This window comes from Venturia canescens, chromosome 4 (assembly GCF_019457755.1).
Source record: "Venturia canescens isolate UGA chromosome 4, ASM1945775v1, whole genome shotgun sequence".
NCBI lineage: Eukaryota > Metazoa > Arthropoda > Insecta > Hymenoptera > Ichneumonidae > Venturia > Venturia canescens.
In genome coordinates, this window is record NC_057424.1 from 806,303 (window position 1) to 831,024 (window position 24,722).

Sequence of the window (24,722 nt, forward strand, 5' to 3'; positions counted from 1 at the left end):
GAAAGCTTGGTCAGGCACCAATATGCTCTACCTGGCGAATATCGATTCAGCCTTCGGGACGACGTAAAGTGTGCAACGCCTGAAGAAATACAAAGATTGGCGAATGGAGAGCAACTACAGGAGCCTTTCAATCCTATTGCGGCAGAGCTGAGACAACTAGAACATCTGCAACTCCTAGACTTGGAAGAAGAACAAATGAACGAGGTCAATCAACTCCGCTGATGGAAGACAAGCTGAAAAACATCAAGAAACCTGCAAATCATCATTTTCAAGACATCATCGCCCTGTCCTCCCTTTATCCCCGAGTCAAAATTGCATTTTTAAATTGTCTACGGTCCCAATCCCATTTCCGGTTTTCGAGAATTTGAATTTCTGTATTTTTTCTTTTTGTTTAGACTCCTTAAACGAGTTTTTGAGAACAAAAAGCATCATTTCAACGATCTTTTTGTTCTGGGGGGCATTTGAGATGTAACACTCGCGTAGCGGCCCGAGCCCGCTTGAACTATTGAATATTGCGCGTACCAAAAACATCGCGGCGCGATGACGGGCGTGCGTCCCAACCGGCGGCCATGTTGGCGACTGGCACAAAGGCCCGAGCGAGCCGGCGGGCAACGCTCCGAACAGCGCCACTTAACAAAAAATCAAACTAAATCATAATTTCTTTATTCTAATTGTTTTCAAACTTTTTATTTATCGATATGAGCGTAATTAGGCTCAAAATGTCGGGAAAAATAGCCGCTATCAAAGAAAAATAGAGAAAAGATTAAAGCTTGTAGAAAATTTGTGTTATTTCAAATAAAGCGAAATGCTTGATCACAGCGCATGCGCAGAGCTAAGCGTTCATGGGCTATAGGAACCCGAACGTGACTTTTTCCAATTTTACGGATAAAATTAAAGTAAATGATATTAAATAAAACAATGAAGCCAAATCGCTTAAATAATTAAACAATAAGAATTGGCATTGAAATTTCATTATTTTTAAGTCGTGAAGAGCGGAAAATTAATCAAAGCGGAATTCGGCGCATCGGGCAAAATAGCGATCAGCCAATAGCAAGGCGCGAATTAAGGCAGCGAGCCAATAGGGAAGCCCGTTACAAAAGAATGCGCAGAACGCGTCCGAAACTGAGAAATTCGGCGTTTGAGAGAATTTAGAGTGGGGAACGGGGTATAAGAGTCGGTGCACGGCTCATTCGGGAGGCAGTTCACCCTACCTCTAGAACCAACTCGGATCTCCTAGAAGAGCTCTCCTAACATCAAATAGCAAAATACACTCTATTCTGATATAACCTAAAATCCTTTCTCCTATTATTCCTTTGGATGCCTGGGGTATTGGTGAGACTCGGCGACGTATCGATCCCGTAGTCCAGGGTCCATTCCACATAACCTATAATTTCCGAATTTTGCTGCACGGGGCATTGGTGAGACTCGGTGACGTATCGATCCCGTGGTCCGTGGGCAAAATTACCTAACCTAGTGAATGCTCAGGACATTGGCGAGACTCGGCGACGTATCGAGCCCGTGGTCTGGGGTTCACATCCTAACCTGTCTTGTGTTTTTGAGCATTGGCGCCATTCGGCGACGTTTGAGGCCCGTGGTCAAGCACAAACTTTCCACCTAGCATTTTTGGGTGTATTGAGAATAGAGGCGGTAAATAAATGATTTTATGATTAATTATTATTAAATTCAAAATTGTTTCATAATTTATCCGATTTGGTTGGGTCGAACGAATTGATTAGCGTTAGAATTCAATAATTTAAGAATCTATAGTCCATTGTACGACTCTAAAGTCAAGAAAAATTGTCCGAACCAATTATAACGAGTAGAAACAAATAACAAGCGGATAAAAGCATTAATTCAAGAGGCAGCGGTAAGACTAGAGTTTGTATAGCATCCTAGCGATCACAAATTGAAAAAAATTGTAAAAACAAAAAGCGTACAACACTCTTGAATTGCTAGCAAGCGTAAGGACTCAGGCTCAAGCGGTTAGGATTACAGGACATCGGTTGTCAATTAGTAGCGTTGCGAGTTTCATTATTTTTTGTTTGTTTTTTTTTGTTGTCTGAAAAATTTCATGCAAGCGGAAAGGAGAGGCAATAGAATAAGCAGGGACACGATAAACCTTAAAGCGTTCTTTATTGTATAAACAAAAAACAAAAACAAATTTGAAAATTCAATCGAAATTTCACACAGTAAAACGCTCCGTTTTTCCGGGTCTTTCGAGTCTTCTCTCGCCTGACTTGGTTAAACAACGCGGACAAAAAAAAAAGATTAAAATTAAAAACGCGTCATTTTCGCTATCATTTTGTAAAAACATAATTAAAATTAAAAACGCGTATCATTTTGTAAAAACGCGTATCATTTTGTAAAAACACAATAGTATTGTCTAATAAATTCATTTTGTTATCTTATCAACATAATTTTTGTCTCTCGTCTCGTTCATACCTGCTCCTTTAAAAATAAGGTAGCTCGAACCGACGCGTGGCGGCGTTCAGGCCGGGTCGGCGAGAGCGTTACGTTACAATATGTTACGGTTAGAGTCAAAATGTAAAATGAATGGCACAGTATAGAAATTGTATAGTTTGCAGATTTTCGCTGTATTTCAATGATCCGAATCTACAGCATTATAATGAAAAGTTGTCAAAAGTCATGATGTTGCATTAAAATGACATAGCGCACATTGCATTCAGAAATTCTGTAAGTTTCTGGGGATGTTGGTAGGCATTATATTTGATCACATCCAAAACTGAGCAACTGTAGACTTATCGGCATGAATTTTTTTTATAATAATTCCATATCTGTAGTTTGCAAAGTGGAAATACTCAACATACATGTCATTCCATAAGTTTTGTTATCAAAATTTGTGTTTGCACACCGCATTCCGAAGATACGACTTTTCATATCATCAGCAAAAAAAGCATCCAAAGGCTTTCTGGAACAAGTTTCCAAATTTATCACTCGACAGACCTAATGGGAAAAGAATAACTATCCAGTATACCAAGACCAGAAATTTTTTTGAAAATCTGATTTACAAAATGTGCAATTCAAGATTATGGTTAAAAACCTCTCGAATCATGTTACCACAATCATCATGAAGAAGGAGTAGAAAATCATAGGTCACATATTAGGGAACGAATTAATAATATGTATCGATCCGCTGCAAACTGATGGGGTGAAAACAAGGGGATCGGAGAGGGCAGAGCCAAACTGAATATCAAGCAAAATATGGGGATGTTTAAAAATAATGATGACACAAGAAATAAATTAGAAAACATTTATTCAAGTAAAGTTTCTAATATCATTCTAACAGTTCCGTGTGTTTTTGTTCTATTTATTTCGTATGTATAACCTATTTACACATGATATATAACCACGCCAGTGACGATATATTCGCACTGGACAATATTTCTCGTAATCTGGTTTAATTGAAGGATTATTTCAGTCAACACTTATTTCCAATCGAACGAAATAATGAAATCTTGAAAAGTTTCGTTGACATATGCATCGCGCATTTTTTATATTCTTTTTCACACACACATCACAGACTACATTTACGCGGCCGCTTTGATACCGGTTTAATATATCACAAATTTTAACAAAATAAATAGTAATATGCACTTCTTTAGATGACGAAAATTATTTTTTTATTTATCCCGCACGCACTTCGTAATGTCGAAACTCTGTTCATGCGATCAAAAACTGACACATGGTTTGTACATATATATATGTATATCGATCGAATTTATGACTGCTGTTACCAGCTGTGCTGCGCCGTGTGCTACGTTATGAAGTTGACGTCAGATTTCCAATCGTCAACAACTAATTTCAACAACCAATCACAACGTCTAAAAATGGATGTCGTCAGATCCAACCAATCAGAAACTTGATAGCATCAAAGTGCCTTTGATGGTGTTATAATATAATATACAGACACATCCATTTTTGAATGTGTTGGTAACTTTTGCATAATCTTGAGCCCGTGCAAAGTTTTTTCTCAGCAATTACGCCACCAATAATGCTGATTTTGGGCTCATTCAATAGAGAATTTCTCAATTAGCTGAAAGTTCAATTTTCAAAGTCGTACATAACTCATAGGCTTCGCAATTAAATAAAATGACATGCCAATTTTACCCCCACCACCGCGAATCGTTTTATTCAGAGAAAGTATAGTCTCGGCGAGAGCCTCGGGCCAGCAGACGACAGGGCTGTCAATGTACTTGTCCCGAGACTCTACCGAGTTTCTTGATATAAACTTGTCCAAGAAACTTGTCCAATTTATGATTTCTCTCTCGAATATCAAGAAACGTGTCCAATTGTAATTATTTCTGTTCTCTTTGATAAATTCTTATAAGTTCTGATCTGTGAGATCAGAAATTAATTCCTATTTCTCTCAATTCTCAAATTTAATCAATCCGTCTAATTCTCTGCTTCTATACAATTTTAAATGATATTTGCGGACAGGCTCGATACAAATCAACTGAGATTGATTAATTTTTGGACAAATAAATTTTCTTTTTCTATCAAAGTTTTGTCTCTGTAAATAATTGAAATAATTTTGGAGAATTGAATCGGTTCTCGCCTCCAAGAGGATCGTGAAGCTTTTATTTTCAAATTAAACTAATCTTTTGCTTCCAACAAAAAAAAAAAAAATCAAAAATGGTGTTGAGGAAAAGGGGCCTATGCCAAGAATCTTCAGACCCCACGGAATCGCAGGGTCCCCTCCCTCTTTAACATAGGACAGATGGATCAAGTTAGAGAATCTTCAGACCCCACGGAATCGCAAGGTCCCCTCCCTCTCTAACTGAATGAATGGGAAATCACCCTCGAATCTTTGGCCTGAACGGAATCGCTCAGTCCCCTCCCTCTCGGCGTGATTGGAAAGGAATTTCACCCTCGAATCTGCAGATCGTACGGAATCGCACAATCCCCTCCCTCTCGGCGTGAAATTTGGAATTTTATAGGGTGTTGGAGCTTGTTTTCCAGAGTCACTACCTCTGTGTTCGAAGCGAGAGCTGATTCAAGAATGAGCTGCCGTGGTTGCTCCGCACGGCCTTTTATACTCGTTTGAACAAAGGAATAATGATAATAATTCCGTTTAAAAATAACTTGGACTTTGATTCGCTTAGAAAATAATCTCGAACCAGAGTTCCGATTGCTAAATTCTGGGATTGGTTCTCCAATTCCCGCTCGAGCTGTAATTGGACAAACTAGAGGCTGTTTTCCCTCGCTTTTGTAAAATAAATGATTTTCGTATAAAATCAACTGCTTTTAGCGAACAAAAATTGTGTTTTGTATTTTAAAGCTTAAATAAAGCAAGTTTTTCTTTAATCAACGTTAAATTAATAAATTATGATCACTTTCGATCATTATTTCCCCTGGAACCAAATGCTCGCTCGTGACTGGTCATTTCTGTTGGAGCCAGCACGCTATTGGAGTTTTCTGGACAAGTTTTCTCTGGACGCTCTCAATTGCTTTTGACACCGACTTTTTAACTTGTTTTGTTTAATTGAATCTTGCCTCGTATCAAAAGGAAATGAATTGTGTCATTTAAAACATAAAATGAAAGTAATTACGAGAGAAAAGAGTTTTTCTTATTTAAGCAATAGCCTTTACGCCGAGCCACGGAGAGTCGCGTCGAGCGGCTGAGTACGAGCTCGCGTGGCGCGAAGTTCAAACGTCATATTTTCTTTATTTAAAAAGGGAGTGCCGTTTCAACCTGGATATCCGAAACTATGGAGAAATACACCTGGACATCAGAAACCATGGAGGAATATACCTAGACATCGAAACCCATGGAGAAATTATCCTAGACCACGAAAACCATGGAGAAACATACCTTAGACATCGAAAACTGTGGAGCCGTCGACCTCAACCGCGAAAACCATGAAGAAACATACTTAGACCACGAAAACCATGGAGAAACATACCTGGATATCGAAAACTGTGGAGCCGTCGACCTCGAACGCGAAAGCCATGGAGGAATATACCTAGACATCAAGAATAATAGAGAAATACACTTGGACATTAAAAACTATGGAGAAATACACTCTCACATCAGAAACCATGGAGGAATATACCTAGACATCGAAATCCATGGAGGAATTATCCGAGACCACGAAAACCATGGAGAAACATACCTGGACATCGAAAACTAAGGAGCCGTCGACCCAGACCTCGAAAACCATGAAAAAACATACCTAGACGACGAAAGCCATGGAGGAATATATCCGGACATAAAATATTATAGGGTCGTCGACCTAGACATACTCGAAAAATCCTGCGGCGTCGACCAGGATTTTATATTTTTTTTATTTTTATTATTTATTATTTAATTTTATTTTTAATATTATATTTTTTCATTTTATTATATTATTATTATATTATAATATATATTGTATAATATAATATATATATTGTATCAAGAGACTCGGTAGAGTCTCGGGACAAGTACATTGACAGCCCTGTCGTCTGCTGGCCCGAGACTCGCCGAGACTATACTTTCTCTGAATAAAACGATTCGCCGTGGTGGGGGTAAAATTGGCATGTGATTTTATTGAATTACGAAGCTCAGGAGCCATTTAGCAACTTGAAAATTGAAGTTTAAGCCAATTGAGTAATTCTCTTTCGATTCCGCCCTAAATCAGCATGATCGGTGTTGTAATTGCTGAGAAAAAACTTTGCACGGGCTCAAGATTATGCAAAAGTTACCAACACATTCAAGAATTTATGCGTCTGTATTTATAAACACCATCAAAGGCACTTTGATGCTCTCGAGTTTCTGATTCGTTGGATCTGACGACATCCATTTTTAGACGTTGTGATTGGTTGTTGAAATTAGTTGTTGATGATTGGAAATCTGACGTCAACTTCAGAACGTAGCACACGGCGCAGCACAGCTGGTAACAGCAGTCATAAATTCGACCGATATACATATATATATGTACAAACCATGTGTCAGTTTTTGATCGTATGAACAGAGTTTCGACATTGCGAAGTGCGTGCGGGATCAATAAAAAAATAATTTTCGTCATCTAAAGAAGTGCATATTACTATTTATTTTGTTATTTGTGATATATTAAACCGGTATCAAAGCGGCCGCGTAAATGTAGTCGGTGATGTGTGTGTGAAAAAGAATATAAAAAATGCGCGATGCATGTATGTCAACGAAACTTTTCAAGATTTCATTATTTCGTTCGATTGGAAATAAGTGTTAACTGAAATAATGCTTCAATTAAACCAGAGTACGAGAAATATTGTCCAGTGCGAATAAATTGTCAGTGGCGTGGTTATATATCATGTGTACATAGGTTATATATACGAATAAATAGAACAAAAATACACGCAACTGTTAGAATGATATTAGAAACTTTAATTGAATAAATATTTTCTAATTTATTTCTTGTGTCGTCATTATTTTTAAACATCCCCATATTTTGCTTGATATTCAGTTTGGCTCTGCCCTCTCCGATCCTTGTTTTCACCCGCCCTGTTTGCAGCGGATCGATTCATATTATTAATTCGTTCCCTAATATGTGTTCTATGATTTTCTACTCCTTCATGATGATTGTGGTAACATGATTCGAGAGGTTTCTAACCATGATCTTGAATTGCACATTTTGTAAATCAGATTTTCAAAAAAAAATCTGGTCTTGGTATAGTGTGTAGTTATTCTTTTCCTATTAGGTCTGTCGAGTGATAAATTTGGAAACTTTTCGAGAAAGCCTTTGGATGCTTTTTTTGCTAATGATATGAAAAGTTGTATCTTAGGAATGCGGTATGCAAACACAAATTTTGATAACAAAACTTATAGAATGACATGTATGTTGAGTATTTCCACTTTGCAAACTACAAATATGGGATTATTATAAAAAAAATTCATTCCGATAAGTCTACTGTTGCTCAGTTTTGGATGCGATCAAATATGATGCCTACCAACATCCCCAGAAACTTACAGAATTGCTGAATGCAATGTGCGCTATGTCATTTTAATGTAACATCATGACTTTTGACAACTTTTCATTATAATGCTGTAGATTCGGATCATTAAAATACTGCAAAAATCTGTAAACTATACAATTTAAATACTGTGCCATTCATTTTACATTTTGACTCTAACTGTAACATCTATATGAAGAAAAAAATTGATTATAAAAGTCTTCAGTTGCTCATTTATGGATAGATTTGAAATTGCTGTCTTCGAAGCTCATTGCGCAGATACATTGAACCGCAGCAGATACCGGCGAACTCTGAAATTTCTGTGGATAAATATATATGCGACGGATCACCCCTTATCTTTGATTATGGTAATATGTAATGGAACTTGGTTCGGCAAGTTTTTAAGTGTTCCTTTTCAAATAGTATTGAAGTTTGTATGACTGATATACAGCAAATACTTCCAAACTTTGATATTTCTGTGTTGCAGCATGTGTGCCAATCATTCAAATCATTTCCTCCAACCGTATCATGTAATCTAGAAAATTCATCACAAAAGTCTTCCGCATTTCTAGATACTTCAATTTTCCTTTTTCTACTCCATTGTGAGTTTTCGAATTTTTAAATTAATTTCTGAATTGTCCTGAAATGGTTTTTCTCCAAAACCAATGCAGGCACCTTAAACGTCTTTGAATTCTGTTGCTTTGTTGAATTAAGTTCGCTTAGTTTTTTTTGCTGTTTTGAGTTCTGGCATAATAAATGGTAGAAGTTTACGGGTACTTTTTTTCAGCAACTATCAAACTGTGGATAATTGAACCTCAGCGGCCGCTTGCAAACTTTGGAAATATATTTGATTGAGGGCACGTTTTGGATGAAATAAAATCTCTAGATTCAGAATGCAAAAGCGACATTTAAAGTGGGCAAATCTGTTGGATTTTTCGTGTCTTGAATTTGATCTATCTTTCATTTGAATTTTGAAGAAAAGGGATAAATAAAATCTGTTCTATTAAGGAAATCTTTACATCAGTTCTTTCTTGGTATGAAGACTTGGAAAAAATCGCCAAAGGCCAAGGACAGACAGGTGACGAAATATTTTCAGTACAATTTTGACGAAAAATAGATCTTTTGTCGCGGAAACCAACGTTATAAGCCGAAAATCATATTACAGCCCACGAGACGCATTTCTTCACTCTCTTGGGTTCCTATTACACAAAACATATTAGAAGATAAGGGGGAAAATCACCAACGTGGAAGAAGAAACCAGTGCCGAAATATTTCCAGTACAATTTTGACGAAAAATAGGTCCTTTTTCGTGGAAACCAACGTTATAAGCCGAAAATCATATCTCGGCCCCCAACCCGCTTTCTACCATTCTCTTGGGTTCCCAATAAGCATAGCAAATTAGAGTAGAAGAAAAAAAATAGCCCAACTCCATGGACAGACCTGTGACGGAATGTTTTCTGTACAATGTTGACGAGAAATTTGTTGTTTTTCGTGGAAACCAACGTTATAGGCCGAAAATCATATCTCGGCCCGCAACACACTTTTCCCCATGCTCTTGGGTTCCAAATAGACGAAACATATTAGAGTACAAGGAAAAAAATCGCCAAAGTTCAAAGACAGACCTGTGACGAAATATTTCCAGTACAATTTTAACGAAAAATAGATCTTATTTCGTGGAAACCAACGTTATAAGCCGAAAATCATATTATGGCCCACAACACGCATTTCTCCATGCTCTTGGATTCCCAATAGACAAAACATATTAGAAGACAAGGAGAAAAATCACCAAAGTCCAAGACCAAACCAGTGCCGAAATATTTTCAGTACAATTTTGAAAAAAAATTGGTCTTTTACGTGGAAACAAACATTATAAACCGAAATTCATTTTGCGGGCCTCATCCCGGATTCCTCCATGCTGTTTAGTTCCTAATAGGCATAACATATTAGAGTATAAGGAAAAAAATCGCCAAAGTTCAAGAGCAGACTTGTGACCAAATATTTTCACTACAATTTTTACGAAAAATTGGTCTTTTATGGTGGAAACCAACTTTATAAGCCGAACATCATACCTAGGGAAAATAAGATTGGGAAAAGTACATTGATGGTCCCTTATTTGCTGATAATTTCATGCAAAAGATTATCCCATAAAAAATGTTCGTATGAGAATGGAATCTATAAAAATGTACTAAGCAAATAATTCGTAGAAATTTATACTAAAATCCTATAACCGTCATAACATAAATGAGGAACATTTGAGAAAAAAGGCGTGATATCAAACCATAAACTTCCCCTAGGGAAAAAAAGGTTGGGACAAGTACATTGATGGTCTCTTGTTTCTGGATGACAGAAAAAAGATTTAGAACCAGGAAAAAAATTCTATAAAAATAATAAACGAAAAATTGAAAAGTTCAAAAAAATTCAACAAAAATAAAAAACAATCGAAAAAATTCTGTAAAGAAAAATAAAAAATTTTCAAAAAAAAATCATAAATATTGAACAAATTGAAAAATGTACTATCCAAGTTACATGCAGTATAAAAATGTATGATATCAATTGGAGGCCAAGTTTTTATTGATAATTTGGAATATTTATCGAAAAAATTGGAAACTGTAATGAAATTCATGATAATTATTTTCACGAAAAAACTTAATGAAAAAAAAGACATAACGGAAGTTACGTGCAGTACTAGAATGTATTATATCAATTCGAGGTCAAGTATTTATCAGTTATTCGAAATATAATCTCCGGCGACAAATGAGCGTTGAGAATCCTTGTCGGGCTCACAACGTTTTATCAAAATTACTAAAAAATTAATGGAAATAAAATCATTAAAAATTCACATGAAAGTCATTCGTTACTTCATCAAGGTATACACTTTAAAGAATCGATTCCCCTCCGACTTTCAGGATCCCCTGGTATTATTCACAACATTCAACTTCGATTGGATCGGTACAAATTATGTTCAAATACGTCTTAAACGTACTTGTCCGGCCCATCACTTTTTATTCAAATTGCTCATTCGACAACAAATCAGGGCTCTTCTATAATGACAAATATAATAAAATGGATAAAAATAAAAATAATATCTCCAAGTAATTTGAACTTGATTGTTCGCAAGTTCGTATAGCAATATCCACTTCTCAATTTCTTCAGTGAACACATACCATTCGGTAAGAACCAATGAAAATGAGAAATAATCAGGCGCATTACTAGAAATTTTCGAACCTACTCAGCCATGCAATGTTTTTTTTTCTATAGTCACGTACACATTTTGATAAATATCACTAGTCGAGTACGACACGTGGATTCCTGGAATTTGTAGAAAAATGATTTTGTTGTGAATTATGACTCCATATAATATAAATAGATTAATCAACTTCATCTTTCATTTTCGTTTCATTTTGACAAGAGCGATTCGAAGGAAAATTATTTTCTCGGGAATTACTGTTCCTTAATATTAACACATGCATTAACTTCGTTTTTGATTTGTTTTCGAATGAGCAATTTGAATAAAAAGTGATGGGCCGGACAAGTACGTTTAAGACGTATTTTAACATAATTTGTACCGATCCAATCGAAGTTGAATGTTGTGAATAATACCAGGGGATCCTGAAAGTCGGAGGGGAATCGATTCTTTAAAGTGTATACCTTGATGAAGTAACGAATGACTTTCATGTGAATTTTTAATGATTTTATTTCCATTAATTTTTTAGTAATTTTGATAAAACGTTGTGAGCCCGACAAGGATTCTCAACGCTCATTTGTCGCCGGAGATTATATTTCGAATAACTGATAAATACTTGACCTCGAATTGATATCAAGAGACTCGGTAGAGTCTCGGGACAAGTACATTGACAGCCCTGTCGTCTGCTGGCCTGAGACTCTCGCCGAGACTATACTTTCTCTGAATAAAACGATTCGCCGTGGTGGGGGTAAAATTGGCATGTGATTTTATTGAATTACGAAGCTCAGGAGCCATTTAACAACTTGAAAATTGAAGTTTAAGCCAGTTGAGTAATTCTCTTTCGATTCCGCTCTAAATCAGCATGGTCGGTGGCGTATTTGCTGAGAAAAAACTTTGCACGGGCTCAAGATTATGCAAAAGTTACCAACACATTCAAGAATTTATGCGTCTGTATTTATAAACACCATCAAAGGCACTTTGATGCTCTCGAATATCTGATTCGTTGGATCTGACGACATCCATTTTTAAACGTTGTGATTGGTTGTTGAAATTAGTTGTTGATGATTGGAAATCTGACGTCAACTTCAGAACGTAGCACACGGCGCAGCACAGCTGGTAACAGCAGTCATAAATTCGACCGATATACATATATATATGTACAAACCATGTGTCAGTTTTTGATCGTATGAACAGAGTTTCGACATTACGAAGTGCGTGCGGGATCAATAAAAAAATAATTTTCGTCATCTAAAGAAGTGCATATTACTATTTATTTTGTTATTTGTGATATATTAAACCGGTATCAAAGCGGCCGCGTAAATGTAGTCTGTGATGTGTGTGTGAAAAAGAATATAAAAAATGCGTGATGCATATATGTCAACGAAACTTTTCAAGATTTCATTATTTCGTTCGATTGGAAATAAGTGTTCACTGAAATAATCCTTCAATTAAACCAGAGTACGAGAAATATTGTCCAGTGCGAATATATTGTCAGTGGCGTGATTATATATCATGTGTACATAGGTTATATATACGAATAAATAGAACAAAAATACACGCAACTGTTAGAATGATATTAGAAACTTTAATTGAATAAATGTTTTCTAATTTATTTCTTGTGTCGTCATTATTTTTAAACATCCCCATATTTTGTTTGATATACAGTTTGGCTCTGCCCTATCCGATCCTTTTGTTTTCACCCGCTCAGTTTGCAGCGGATCGATTCATATTATTAATTCGTTCCCTAATATGTGTTCTATGATTTTCTACTCCTTCTTCATGATGATTGTGGTAACATGATTCGAGAAGTTTCTAACCATAATCTTGAATTGCACATTTTGTAAATCAGATTTTCAAAAAAAAATCTGGTCTTGGTATAGTGTGTAGTTATTCTTTTCCCATTAGGTCTGTCGAGTGATAAATTTGGAAACTTTTCCAGAAAGCCTTTGGATGCTTTTTTGCTAATGATATGAAAAGTCGTATCTCAGGAATGTGGTATGCAAACACAAATTTTGATAACAAAACTTATAGAATGACATGTATGTTGAGTATTTCCACTTTGCAAACTACACATATGGAATTATTATAAAAAAAATTCATTCCGATAAGTCTACTGTTGCTCAGTTTTGGATGCGATCAAATATGATGCCTACCAACATCCCCAGAAACTTACAGAATTGCTGAATGCAATGTGCGCTATGTCATTTTAATGTAACATCATGACTTTTAACAACTTTTCACTATAATACTATAGATTTGGATCATTGAAATACAGCAAAAATCTGCAAAACTATAAAATTTATATACTGTGCTATTCATTTTACTTTTCGACTCTCACTGTAACATAAACATAAAGTGAAAAATTCATTACAAAAGTCTTCAGTTGCTCATTTATGGGTGGATTTGAAATTGCTGTCTTCCAAACTCATTGCACGGATACATTGAATCGCAGCAGATACCTGCGAACTTTGAAATTTCTGTGGATAAATATGTGCTAAGTATCACTCTCTATCTTTGATTATGGTAATATGTAATGGAACTTGGTTGAGCAAGTTTTAAAGTGTTTTTTTTCAAATAGTATTGAAGTTTGTATTATTGCGGTATGGAGCGAATACCTTCAAACTTTCATATTTTTGTGTCGCAGAATTTGTGCCAAACATTCAAATTATTTACTCCAATCATAGCATGTAATCTGGAAAATTCATCACAAAGGTCTTCAATTTTTCTGAATTTCTTAATTTTCATTTTTCTATTCTATTCTGAATTTTTACCTTTCTGAATTCATTTCTAAATTCTCCTGAAATTGTTTTTCTCCAAAACCAATGAAGGTACCTTAAACGTTTTTGAATTCTGTTGCTCTGTTGAATTAAGTACGCTCAATTTTTTTTGCTTTTTTGAGTTCTGACATAATAAATGTTTCCGGGTGCCTTTTTTCGGCCACTGGCATACTTTCGAAATATATTTCATCGGGGGCACGTTTTGGATGACACGAAAATATCTAGATTCAGAATGCAAAAGCAACATTTAAAAATGGACAATTCTGTTGGATTTGTTGTGTCTTGAATTTGATCAATCTTTCCTCTTTTCCTTTCTTTTTGCTAACTTTCTAACGTTATAAGCCGAAAATCATATCTCAGCCCGCAACACGTATTTCGGCATGCTCTTGGGTTGCCAATAAGCATAACATATTAAAGTATAAGGAAAGAAATCGCCAAAGTCCAAGGATAGACCTGTGACGAAATATTTCCAGTACAATTTTGACGAAAAATAGGTCTTTTTTCGTGAAAACCAACGTTATAAGCCGAAAATCATAAATAATTTATAGAAATTGAAACTAAAATCCTATAGTCATCTGAACATAAATAAGGAACTTTCGAGAAAAAAGACGTGATATCAAACCATAAACTTCCCCTAGGAAAAAAAAGGTTGGGACAAGTACATTGAAGGTCCCTCGTTTGCTGATAATTCCATCCATAAAAAAAACTTAAAATTTTTTTTTTTTTTAATTGTAAAAAAAATTATTTTACAAAAAAAAAAGTACAGGACAATTCGAAAAAAAAATTTCAAATCTTGAAAAAACATTATCTTTGAAAATAACTAATTTATATCTATTATTTAAAGTGTCAAAAGAATCAAAAAACAAGTAAAAAATAAAAAACCGAAAAATCATGCTTGAAATCATTTTGGAAACCGATGCCTCATTCTTCTTATTTGATTCGAACAATTAAATCAATTGAAAAAATTCCATCTAATTTACGTGCAGCATTAAAATTTATGATATCAATCGGTGGACAAGTATTTTATTAGTAACTCCAAATTTTGACATTATTAAATTGTTCTAAGAAGCTTTTAAATCGAAAAAAATGACATGAAAGCTAGTCATTTGTTACTCTATGGTGGCAGAGACTTATAAGAAAATCGATTCTTCTCAGACTTTCAGGATCCTCTGGTATTATTCACAAAATTCGACGTCGATTGGATCGATACAAATTATGTTTAAATATGTGTTAAAAGTACTTGTCCGGCCCATCACTTTTCGTTCAAATTGTTTATCCAAATAAAAATCCGTGCTTGTCTAGAACTGATGAGTCACAAGTATTCATGTAGAGGGAATTGAGAGAATTATCTTCAAGTAATTGTTGCTTAATTGCACTAATTTAATAAAAAACGGAAACAAATTGTTTCGCAATATACAAGGGATATTATTGTGCATCGATAAATGAAAAAAATTGTACATAATACATATGTTTTAGCTTCCAAAATAACTCTCCAGTTTATATTCAATAACGGCAATTTTTACTTCCCACTTATTCTTCCAGCGAACGAATTCCATTCGGAATAAGAACTAACCTATACTATTATTAAGAACATTAAACTAATAATGAATCGCATTTCAATAAATGTTTAACCGGATTCTGCCATACAATTCCATTTTTTCATGATTGATTTTTATTTAAATGAATAGTGATGGGCCGGACAAGTACTTTTAACACATATTTAAACATAATTTGTATCGATCCAATCGACGTCGAATTTTGTGAATAATACCAGAGGATCCTGAAAGTCTGAGAAGAATCGATTTTCTTATAAGTCTCTGCCACCATAGAGTAACAAATGACTAGCTTTCATGTCATTTTTTTCGATTTAAAAGCTTCTTAGAACAATTTAATAATGTCAAAATTTGGAGTTACTAATAAAATACTTGTCCACCGATTGATATCATAAATATTAATGCTGCACGTAAATTAGATGGAATTTTTTCAATTGATTTAATTGTTCGAATCAAATAAGAAGAATGAGGCATCGGTTTCCAAAATGATTTCAAGCATGATTTTTCGGTTTATTATTTTTTACTTGTTATTTGATTCTTTTGACACTTTAAAAAATAGATGCAGATTAGTTTTTTTTTAAAATAACGTTTTTTCAAGATTTGTAAAATTTTTTTCGAATTGTTCTGTATTTTTTTTTATGAAATAATTTTTTTTACAATTAAAAAAAAATTTTGTTTAAAGTTTTTTTTATGGGTGTAATACATTCTAGTACTGCACGTAACTTCCGTTATGTCTTTTTTTTCATTAAGTTTTTTCGTGAAAATAATTATCATGAATTTCATTACAGTTTCCAATTTTTTCGATAAATATTCCAAATTATCAATAAAAACTTGGCCTCCAATTGATATCATACATTTTTATACTGCATGTAACTTGGATAGTACATTTTTCAATTTGTTCAATATTTATGATTTTTTTTTGAAAATTTTTTATTTTTCTTTACAGAATTTTTTCGATTGTTTTTTATTTTTGTTGAATTTTTTTGAACTTTTCAATTTTTCGTTTATTATTTTTATAGAATTTTTTTCCTGGTTCTAAATCTTTTTTCTGTCATCCAGAAACAAGAGACCATCAATGTACTTGTCCCAACCTTTTTTTCCCTAGGGGAAGTTTATGGTTTTTATACATAAATTATAATAAAATATTTATTATAATTTATTTTATTATTTATTAATAAATAAAATATATATTATATAATAATACGAGTTATGCGTAAGCCAGGAGCTGGTATTGCCCCCGCTGTCCGCACATTCTCTGTCTCTCTCGCTCGGCGACGCGCAAGAGAGGGGGTAGCCGCGTTCAGCGTACTGTGTGACAGGAGAGCCGAGAAATGTATACCAGGCCTGCAAAGGCCGTAAGTCCGAACGTAAACATGCTCAACTTACGCCTCTCTGTCTCTAAGAAATGAAATTTATCGTAAAGCGTTCGGTCTCAATTCTTTAAAGAGACATATCTCGGGAATGGCTGAATGGATTTACTTCCAACAAAGACCAATGGAAAGGGAAAAATCGAAAAAAAATTCTCACCAATTTTTAGATTTTTTAATAATATGGTTTGTCCGCAAGCGCCGTTTGAAAACTCTGTGACGTCAAAAATCGGCATATTCGCGTATATAAGAGTGCGGCAGGGCTCGCGCTGGCTTTTTCTTTACGCGCTGCTGATTTTCCTTTTAATACTTGGCGTCGAGCCGCTACCGCGTCTCTTGATAATTGTATTTCACGCTACCAACATTGAAGTATCTCATGAGTTCGGGTGGAGGTGGGAGATTACCGAAGCTGTCAAAGTATGTGACTCGTTGACCATTTTTTTTATATGCAACCCAGTGTGTCCCAGGGCCCACATTTTCATCCAAATTCACGATTGCTGATTCTTGCTTGTGTGGTCCATTTTCAGGCAAACTGTCACGCATGAAAACCCCACGAAAGTTACGAATTTTCATGGCTCTCGCATACTTTAGCAGATCGATGTCGGTGAGTGGTTGATGTGGTAGCGTGATTATACGTTTTTTGTCCCGAGGTAAAGACCCAAACCCTGTTTGTATGGTTTCAGATGTAAACCTTTACCCAAAGCGATGGCCTCGAGTGTTCGGTTGTGACGTTTACTTTCCTCCAATTCCTTTTTAGCCGCTTGAGCAGCATTTACAGCTTTGACTATTGCAGCACTTCCACCAGACAGTGCACCAACGGCGCTAAGGTCGGCAAAGATGGGTACGAGGAAGGGCAATAAACCGCCGATTTTGCGAGGTACAGGTAGAACCCGAGGCGTGCGTACTTTAACACCTTTAACACTGGCACGCGCACCTTTCAATGCTGACATGACGATTTCACGGGGGTCACCACTACGAACCATGGCTTTCTTTGCAGCACTGATGATCTTTTTCAGGCAAACACTTTTTTTGATCTTTTTCGTCACTCCTTTCATACCTAGACCAAATTTCTTTTTCGCCTTCATAATGTTTGTCACGGCCCAAGCAATTGCTATTTCACCAAGACTTGCGTCTTTCGAGGTTACACGTTGCCAGGCTTGTTCAGCCAAAATTTTATCCGCCAGATGTCGTGCTTCCAAGTTTTCACGATTTTTCGAATATGCGATATCGTGTTCTTTACAAGCAGCGTCCAGCGCGTTTATACCAGGATCACCACGAGCAAGACGTTTGATCAATTTCGTACCGGGTCCACAATATTGATATCCCGGTAGATGTAGTTCCACGGGGAGATTGTTGATTATACTGTTTACCAAACCTTTACCAGGTTTATCATGTACAATCATCACTCTGCAGTGGTTACAACTCGACTGACTATTCCAACATTATAAAGTTGCATTTATATGATTTTTTCAATCAGTCGCACGCGAGATGAAGTCGAAGAAACAAGTTTCGAGCGGTCAACTCCCCATAATAAATTTCGATGAATTTATTGTTGGAGCGGGTAGTGTGAAGAAGCGTCATGGAAACTTACTACCTAACAGCATTCGAGCCGTATTTTGTGGCCCCTCGAATTGTGGAAAAACGAATGCCTTACTCACGCTCCTAATACATCCAAATGGTTTGAGATTTGAGAATATATATCTATACTCGAAATCTTTGAAGCAGCCTAAATACCGATTGCTCGAGCCAATGCTTAAACCTGTGGAAGGAGTGGAATTTTTTCAATTTAACGAGCATGAACAAGTTGTGGCACCTAGTGAAGCTCGCCCAAACTCCATATTCATCTTTGACGATATAGCGTGTGAGAAACAGGACAACGTGAGAGCATTTTTTTCCATGGGAAGACACGAGATTGTGGATAGTTTTTATCTCTGTCAGACGTATACTCGTATTCCGAAACATCTCGTGAGAGACAATGCAAATTTTATAGTGCTATTCAAACAAGATGATATGAACCTCAAGCATGTATATAATGATCATGTCAATACGGATATGACTTATGCAAGTTTCAAAAAAATGTGTGTCAAGTGTTGGAAATCGGACAAGTATGGATTCATCACGATTGACAAGGATAGTGAGTTGAATGCTGGAAGATATAGAAGGGGATTTGATTCTTTCCTCACTATCGATGATGATGATGATGATGATGATGATAAATAATTGTTCCCCTGGATTTTACAAGACAGTCTAAAGTCTGACTTACTCGTGTCAACATGAAGCGCAAAGAACTTTTAAAGGAGACGGCTGTATTGAGTGAACTTGCCAAGGCGAGTGATGCAATCAGACGAAAACATCGAATGTTGAAAAGTGGACGTGATAGTGCTCAGCAGAAAATGCAAGATGTGTTTAAACCGATTGTTGAACCATTAGAAGAACTAGTTTCATATACGAAAAAACCTAAAATTAAGAATGAACGTGTAAATGTTAAAAAGGAGGAAGAGGAGGAGGAGCAGGAGGAGAAGAAGGAAGAGTCTCCAAATTTCGGAGAAAATAGCATGAAGCAAGATATTTCTTTCAAAGATGATATTTGGCATGATGCAATTACTGATGAGAATGTCGGTGTACCCTTAACTAAAAATAGTGATAATGATATTCATGAAGATAATAATGATGATGATGAGGACGATGATAACTTGGAATCATCTAGAGATGTTGATAATTTGATACGTGAATATCTGGGCTTACTGCGTAGTAATAACAAAACAAGATTAGATGGCGTGTATGGAGTACGAAATCTCGCTCAAAACAGATTAATGATTGGTGATTCACCAATTCATTTCGAACTCGATCATATAGTGGTTGGAGATGAAAAGTATCCCAAAAGTATTGGCTTGGTGGAACTGTTGTTTAAAAAAGAGCCCGAACTCAAATATCTAACACCAAATGACTTGGAGAAATATCAGAAAATTATCATCACAACGAATGCTCATAAAAAATTTTATAAACGCACGGGTGCGGTACGTCAGGATAAAAATAGTAAATTTAAAAATGATATATCCCAAATGCTCGGTAGCAACGATAAGAAAGGTGGTGCTCTGCCTCAGTATAAGGTAGCACGAAAGCATACCTCTGTCGACTATGTTCATTGGGATGATCCAAATGAGCTGGTAGATCGTCTTCGCTTATTGCTCGCATCGCAAGCTGCTGGAAATTCATCACATTCGAATGAAATTATATCGATTATCGAGGAGTTGCGTGAAGCTGAAATCATTTATTAACATGTGATGGCTTGCTTTCATCCACATTCCCAACATGAGCGTCGATGTGTTTGGACGAAAGTTGAGTAGACATGGTGCAGGTCCTCCGGGTAAACCAGGTGCTGGATTCAAAATTACATCGGACGGTCATTACGACTTGGAACGAAAACGACTGAGCAACGTTGGCGAGCCAGTAAATGCTCGAGATGTTGTAACACTCGGTGCATTCAGCAAACACATTCATTCTATAACTCATAGTGTGACTCATACAACGAATCAAAAGTGTGAATCGAATGTGGCGGCTGCAGAAAAGCGTGTGAGAACCGAGCTCGCCCATCTCCGTGAAGAAATTGATAATATAAAGAGAGAAATCTCAGAACTTCATGATGATATGAAGTTTTTACGAGATCATCTAATGATAAGTCAGTGAAAAATCCTCCAGACTCTTATCTTCTGCAATTGATGAGGACTGTGGGGGGGAGAAGAAAAAATGAGTGAAAAGAAGCTTGCGGTGGTTGAAGAACTGCATAAGCCAGCTCGGCGGAATTATCCACGTCGACATGTAGATATACGCGGCCTGGATGAGACTTGGCAAGCTGATCTTGTAGATATGTCTGCATATGCACAACACAACTCCAACCATAAATTTCTCCTCACCGTCATCGATATATTCTCCAAATTCGCCTGGGCCGCACCGTTGAAGAGTAAAAGTGGAAAAGATGTGAGTGCTGCAATGGAGACGATTCTCAGCAAAGGGCGCATACCGAAAAATCTTCACGTCGATCAAGGAAAAGAATTTTATAATACTGACTTTAAGGCTTTGATGAAAAAGTATAATGTACACTTGTATTCTACATTTAGTAATTTGAAAGCATCAATTTGTGAGCGCTTCAATCGTACACTTAAGAATAAAATGTGGATTCAATTTAGTTTTCGCGGAAACTGGAAATGGATCGATATTCTCGATACATTAATTATAAAATATAATGATACATTACATCGTACGATAAAAATGAAACCGAAAGATGTGAACACTGCGAATGAAAAACGCCTGTTGCGTAATGTATACAATAGATCAGAAGTTGGAAACCAAGCAAAATTTAAAATCGGTGATAAAGTACGCATAAGTAAATTTAAGAATGTATTCGAAAAAGGTTATACACCAAACTGGACAACGGAAATATTTACAATATATCGAGTTAGAAAAACTAATCCAGTTACTTATAATATAAAAGATCATCAAGATGAACCCATCGCAGGTAGTTTCTATGAGCAAGAGCTGCTTCGAGCAAAATATCCCGACATATATCTTATTGAAAAAGTATTGAAGAAACGTGGTAGTCAGTTGTTCGTAAAATGGCTAGGTTTCGACAAAACACACAATAGTTGGATAAGTAAAAATGATTTGTAAACAATAAAGATGGAAAATTCAAAAGTCTGAGTGATTTTTACGACCTTTCCCCAACTCCGCATGAAAAGCAGATTAAAGAAAAAGAATGACAGATTTTCACAAAAAATTTTTATTTTACATAAATTACAACATATATTTACAAATTTACAAGTTTTTGAGGAAAAGTCCTCTCGCACAAAATTTTTTTTATTTCATATCAATGTTGAGAACAAGTTCTCACTCTCACAATTTTTTTTTTTTCGCATTCAATGTACAAATATTCTCGCAATCTCTAACATTCACAAGCACACATTCGTATTTACAATGATCTATGCCTCCATAGCTTCTGGAAATTCGGGAATATTGTAATGGCCCCATGGTAACGTGTCTACCGTTCCAGGTATAACATATCGCTTGTCATCGTGTGGACTTAGAGCAATTTTTGTCTCCGTGATGGTATAGACATTGTGTAATGTCGAGCGAATTGAAGATTGAGAACGCTTCATTTCGATCTGCTCATTGAGACATTTCACGTAATCTTCGAATGTTATGGTCCTCGCCACAACATTACTTTTTACTCCTTTTGCTTTTTTAACATCGTTCTCACCCTCAACTCGCGTCGCATACATCTTCGATCTAAGTCCAACGAATTCGGTCATTATGGCCCCATTGTTCTCATCTTTCATGAGACCCGGGATCTTTTTGTTGACTAGCGGTATACCATAAACGTTGTCATGGGGATAGTCACTGGTGTCATATTTGTCGAGATTACATTTCATGTCCTCGTACACATCTTCACATTCAATGTGGTAAATTAAACTATCAGTATCCGTATACATGACTTTACATTTATTTTGATACGACGGCATCATGAACTCGTGATGGAATTCATATAAACAAGTTTTTGAAATATCTAAAATAGACATGCCAACATATATCGGTTTATTGAATTTGACTTGTAGATTTCGCAACTCTACAGCGATTAAATTTTCCGCAAAGATACTTCGACTGTGAAAGTTAGGTTTAGCAATCATAGCCTCTGCTCCGTATCGACCTGCCCATTCCGTTAACAGTTTAACTTGGACGTGACTACGAACATCCTCCATGGTTTTTCCAAACACGGCATTATTCATTAATTTGAACAGATTTTTTTCAAAATCATTTTTCGCACGTGTACGAAACTGTGTATTCAAATCAATGTATGTTTTGAGCCAGGAAGATTGCTTAAACTTCAAGACTCTATGAATTTTAGTGATTGTCAAACCATGTTTCAAACACTGCTGCAATGCACGATAGTGGATGACATATCGTTTTTTCGCATTCACCGTGGCAAGAAGCTTCTCTTGCTTCGCGCCCGGAGGTTTGTCATGCGTTGGACAAAATGGCAAATCACTATGTGCATCGTGCAAGTGTTTCGGATATTCCAGATCAACCTCAAGAATATAGCCAATTTCAGACTCAAATGGATGAGACTCGATGTTGAAGTTGGCAAGGTCTTCAATCCATTCGAAATCTGCATACGGCAGTGGTTGACTCATTGCCCAACCATACAAATTGTTCACATCAAAATACATCAAGTATGACGATGGAATAGATGGGTCATACGAGTTCATGTACTTGTTATTGGCACGGGCATGTCTTTTGGAGCATTGACTAAGACCACCTCGGATACCTCTCTCCACAAACAATACCATGTCGATGTCTGTGAGCAATTCAAACTTTACTTTTGTATATTTCATCATGGCATCCCAGGTATATCCGGGGAGAGTGTAGTAAAACGCAGGGTCAAGACCATAACTTTTCAGGCAAGTATCGCGAAAATTCTCAAAGATATCGGCTAATAGTAATACGTCAGTCTTCAAGTATAAATCGCTGTATTCACCGAGCGTTCGCGTTGAAAATCGTTCCCACACATTTTTCGCATGTGCATACTCCTTCTCGGAAACTGTTGAATCAGTTAAAGAGCTGTAAAATGCTTCCCGCGGTGGAAGCTCCGTTTCATCCAACTTTTCGAAACTGTCAATATACTCGTACGGGAAGACACCTTTCCGTGTTAATAAATGAAAATGGTCTACATCTTGGAATTGCAACTTTAAAGTCGCGAGTTTATCTACAGTTAAAAAGGATGCTAATTTGTCTAGGCTCGTATTGAGAAATCTGAGTGAGTCAATGAAACGCAATTTTATATTTTTCCGCGTGTCTTTGCCTGTTTGAACCGTTTTCGAGAAGGAGATGTACTTTTCTTTTGTTATTGGGAGCAAGTCGATTTTCCCCGCGAACGCAGTTGCTACTTCTTTAATTATAAAATGTGCATCATAACCGGATAAATTGTGGAAAACTATTGGCATGAAAAACGAATTCTGATAGTTTAAATTACAATTTGAATGAGCCGGACCTCTGAATTGCCCTGTCAGGTGGCAATGATCGCGAACACGCTCGTCACCCTCGACAAAAGGTTTCTCACAAATATGACACTTTTTGTCTTCCCGAAATTTTCTCCACTCTTGCGGACTTAATGTTTTCATCGGAACGTTCGTAAGAAGAATCTTTTCTACGCGCAAAGCTAATTGTTTAAGTTCTTCTACGAACCATTCCACGCAGTCCTCACCTCGGCGTTCGTGGTATCCCGAAAGCGAATCATCGTAGGAGCACTTTACATAATATCCAACGCTGAAGACGCGATGATGTTGGCTCTTATTTTTCTCCCTTTCTTCAGCGCTGGTCTTCTCCAAGATGCATTCGAGGTCGGCATATACCACGAACGGGAGACGCTCCTTCCGATTGGCATTGGTAAACTCCAACCACTTGTCGTTCTCAGCTGGTAGTCGAACGGCACAATCGTTGATAACGCCACAATCCACCTCATGGAACTGCAGCTTATCAATGGTTGGGAAGTAATGAAGGCATCTATAACAATAAAAAATTTCAAATATTTACAGTATATTATCATAATCGTAAAGAAATGTATACAGTTGTATATTAAAAATACTTACCGATCACAGATGTATTTCTTGTGCCCATCAGAATTGAGCTGTGAGTTGACGAGCCGGGATAAATTCTTGATCCACGCGAAGTGTCCAATTCCACATCCCGACACGTCTTCGATGTAAAGCAAGTTGAAGTGTCGCTCTTTCTTCTCCTTGCTCACGCGGACTGGTAGAATGACTTCCTCCTTCTCGCTATAGACATTGATTGAGAGATTATTCATCTTCTCAAATTTCCCAATCTGGTCCAACGTCATAGGGAAGTTGATGCCTTGGAA

General features: G+C 36.4%; 1 protein-coding gene across 1 annotated transcript; it reads right to left on the reverse strand.

Moving 5' to 3' along the window:
- Nucleotides 1–329: 329 nt before the first annotated feature.
- LOC122408879 (uncharacterized) lies at nt 330–24,722 on the reverse strand. The gene is made up of 3 exons (XM_043415964.1): nt 24,454–24,722; nt 23,936–24,367; nt 330–399 (listed from the first exon to the last, which is right to left on the reverse strand). Exons 1-3 carry the CDS (start codon nt 24,699–24,701, stop codon nt 330–332), a joined length of 750 nt encoding a protein of 249 aa, XP_043271899.1. The 5' UTR covers nt 24,702–24,722.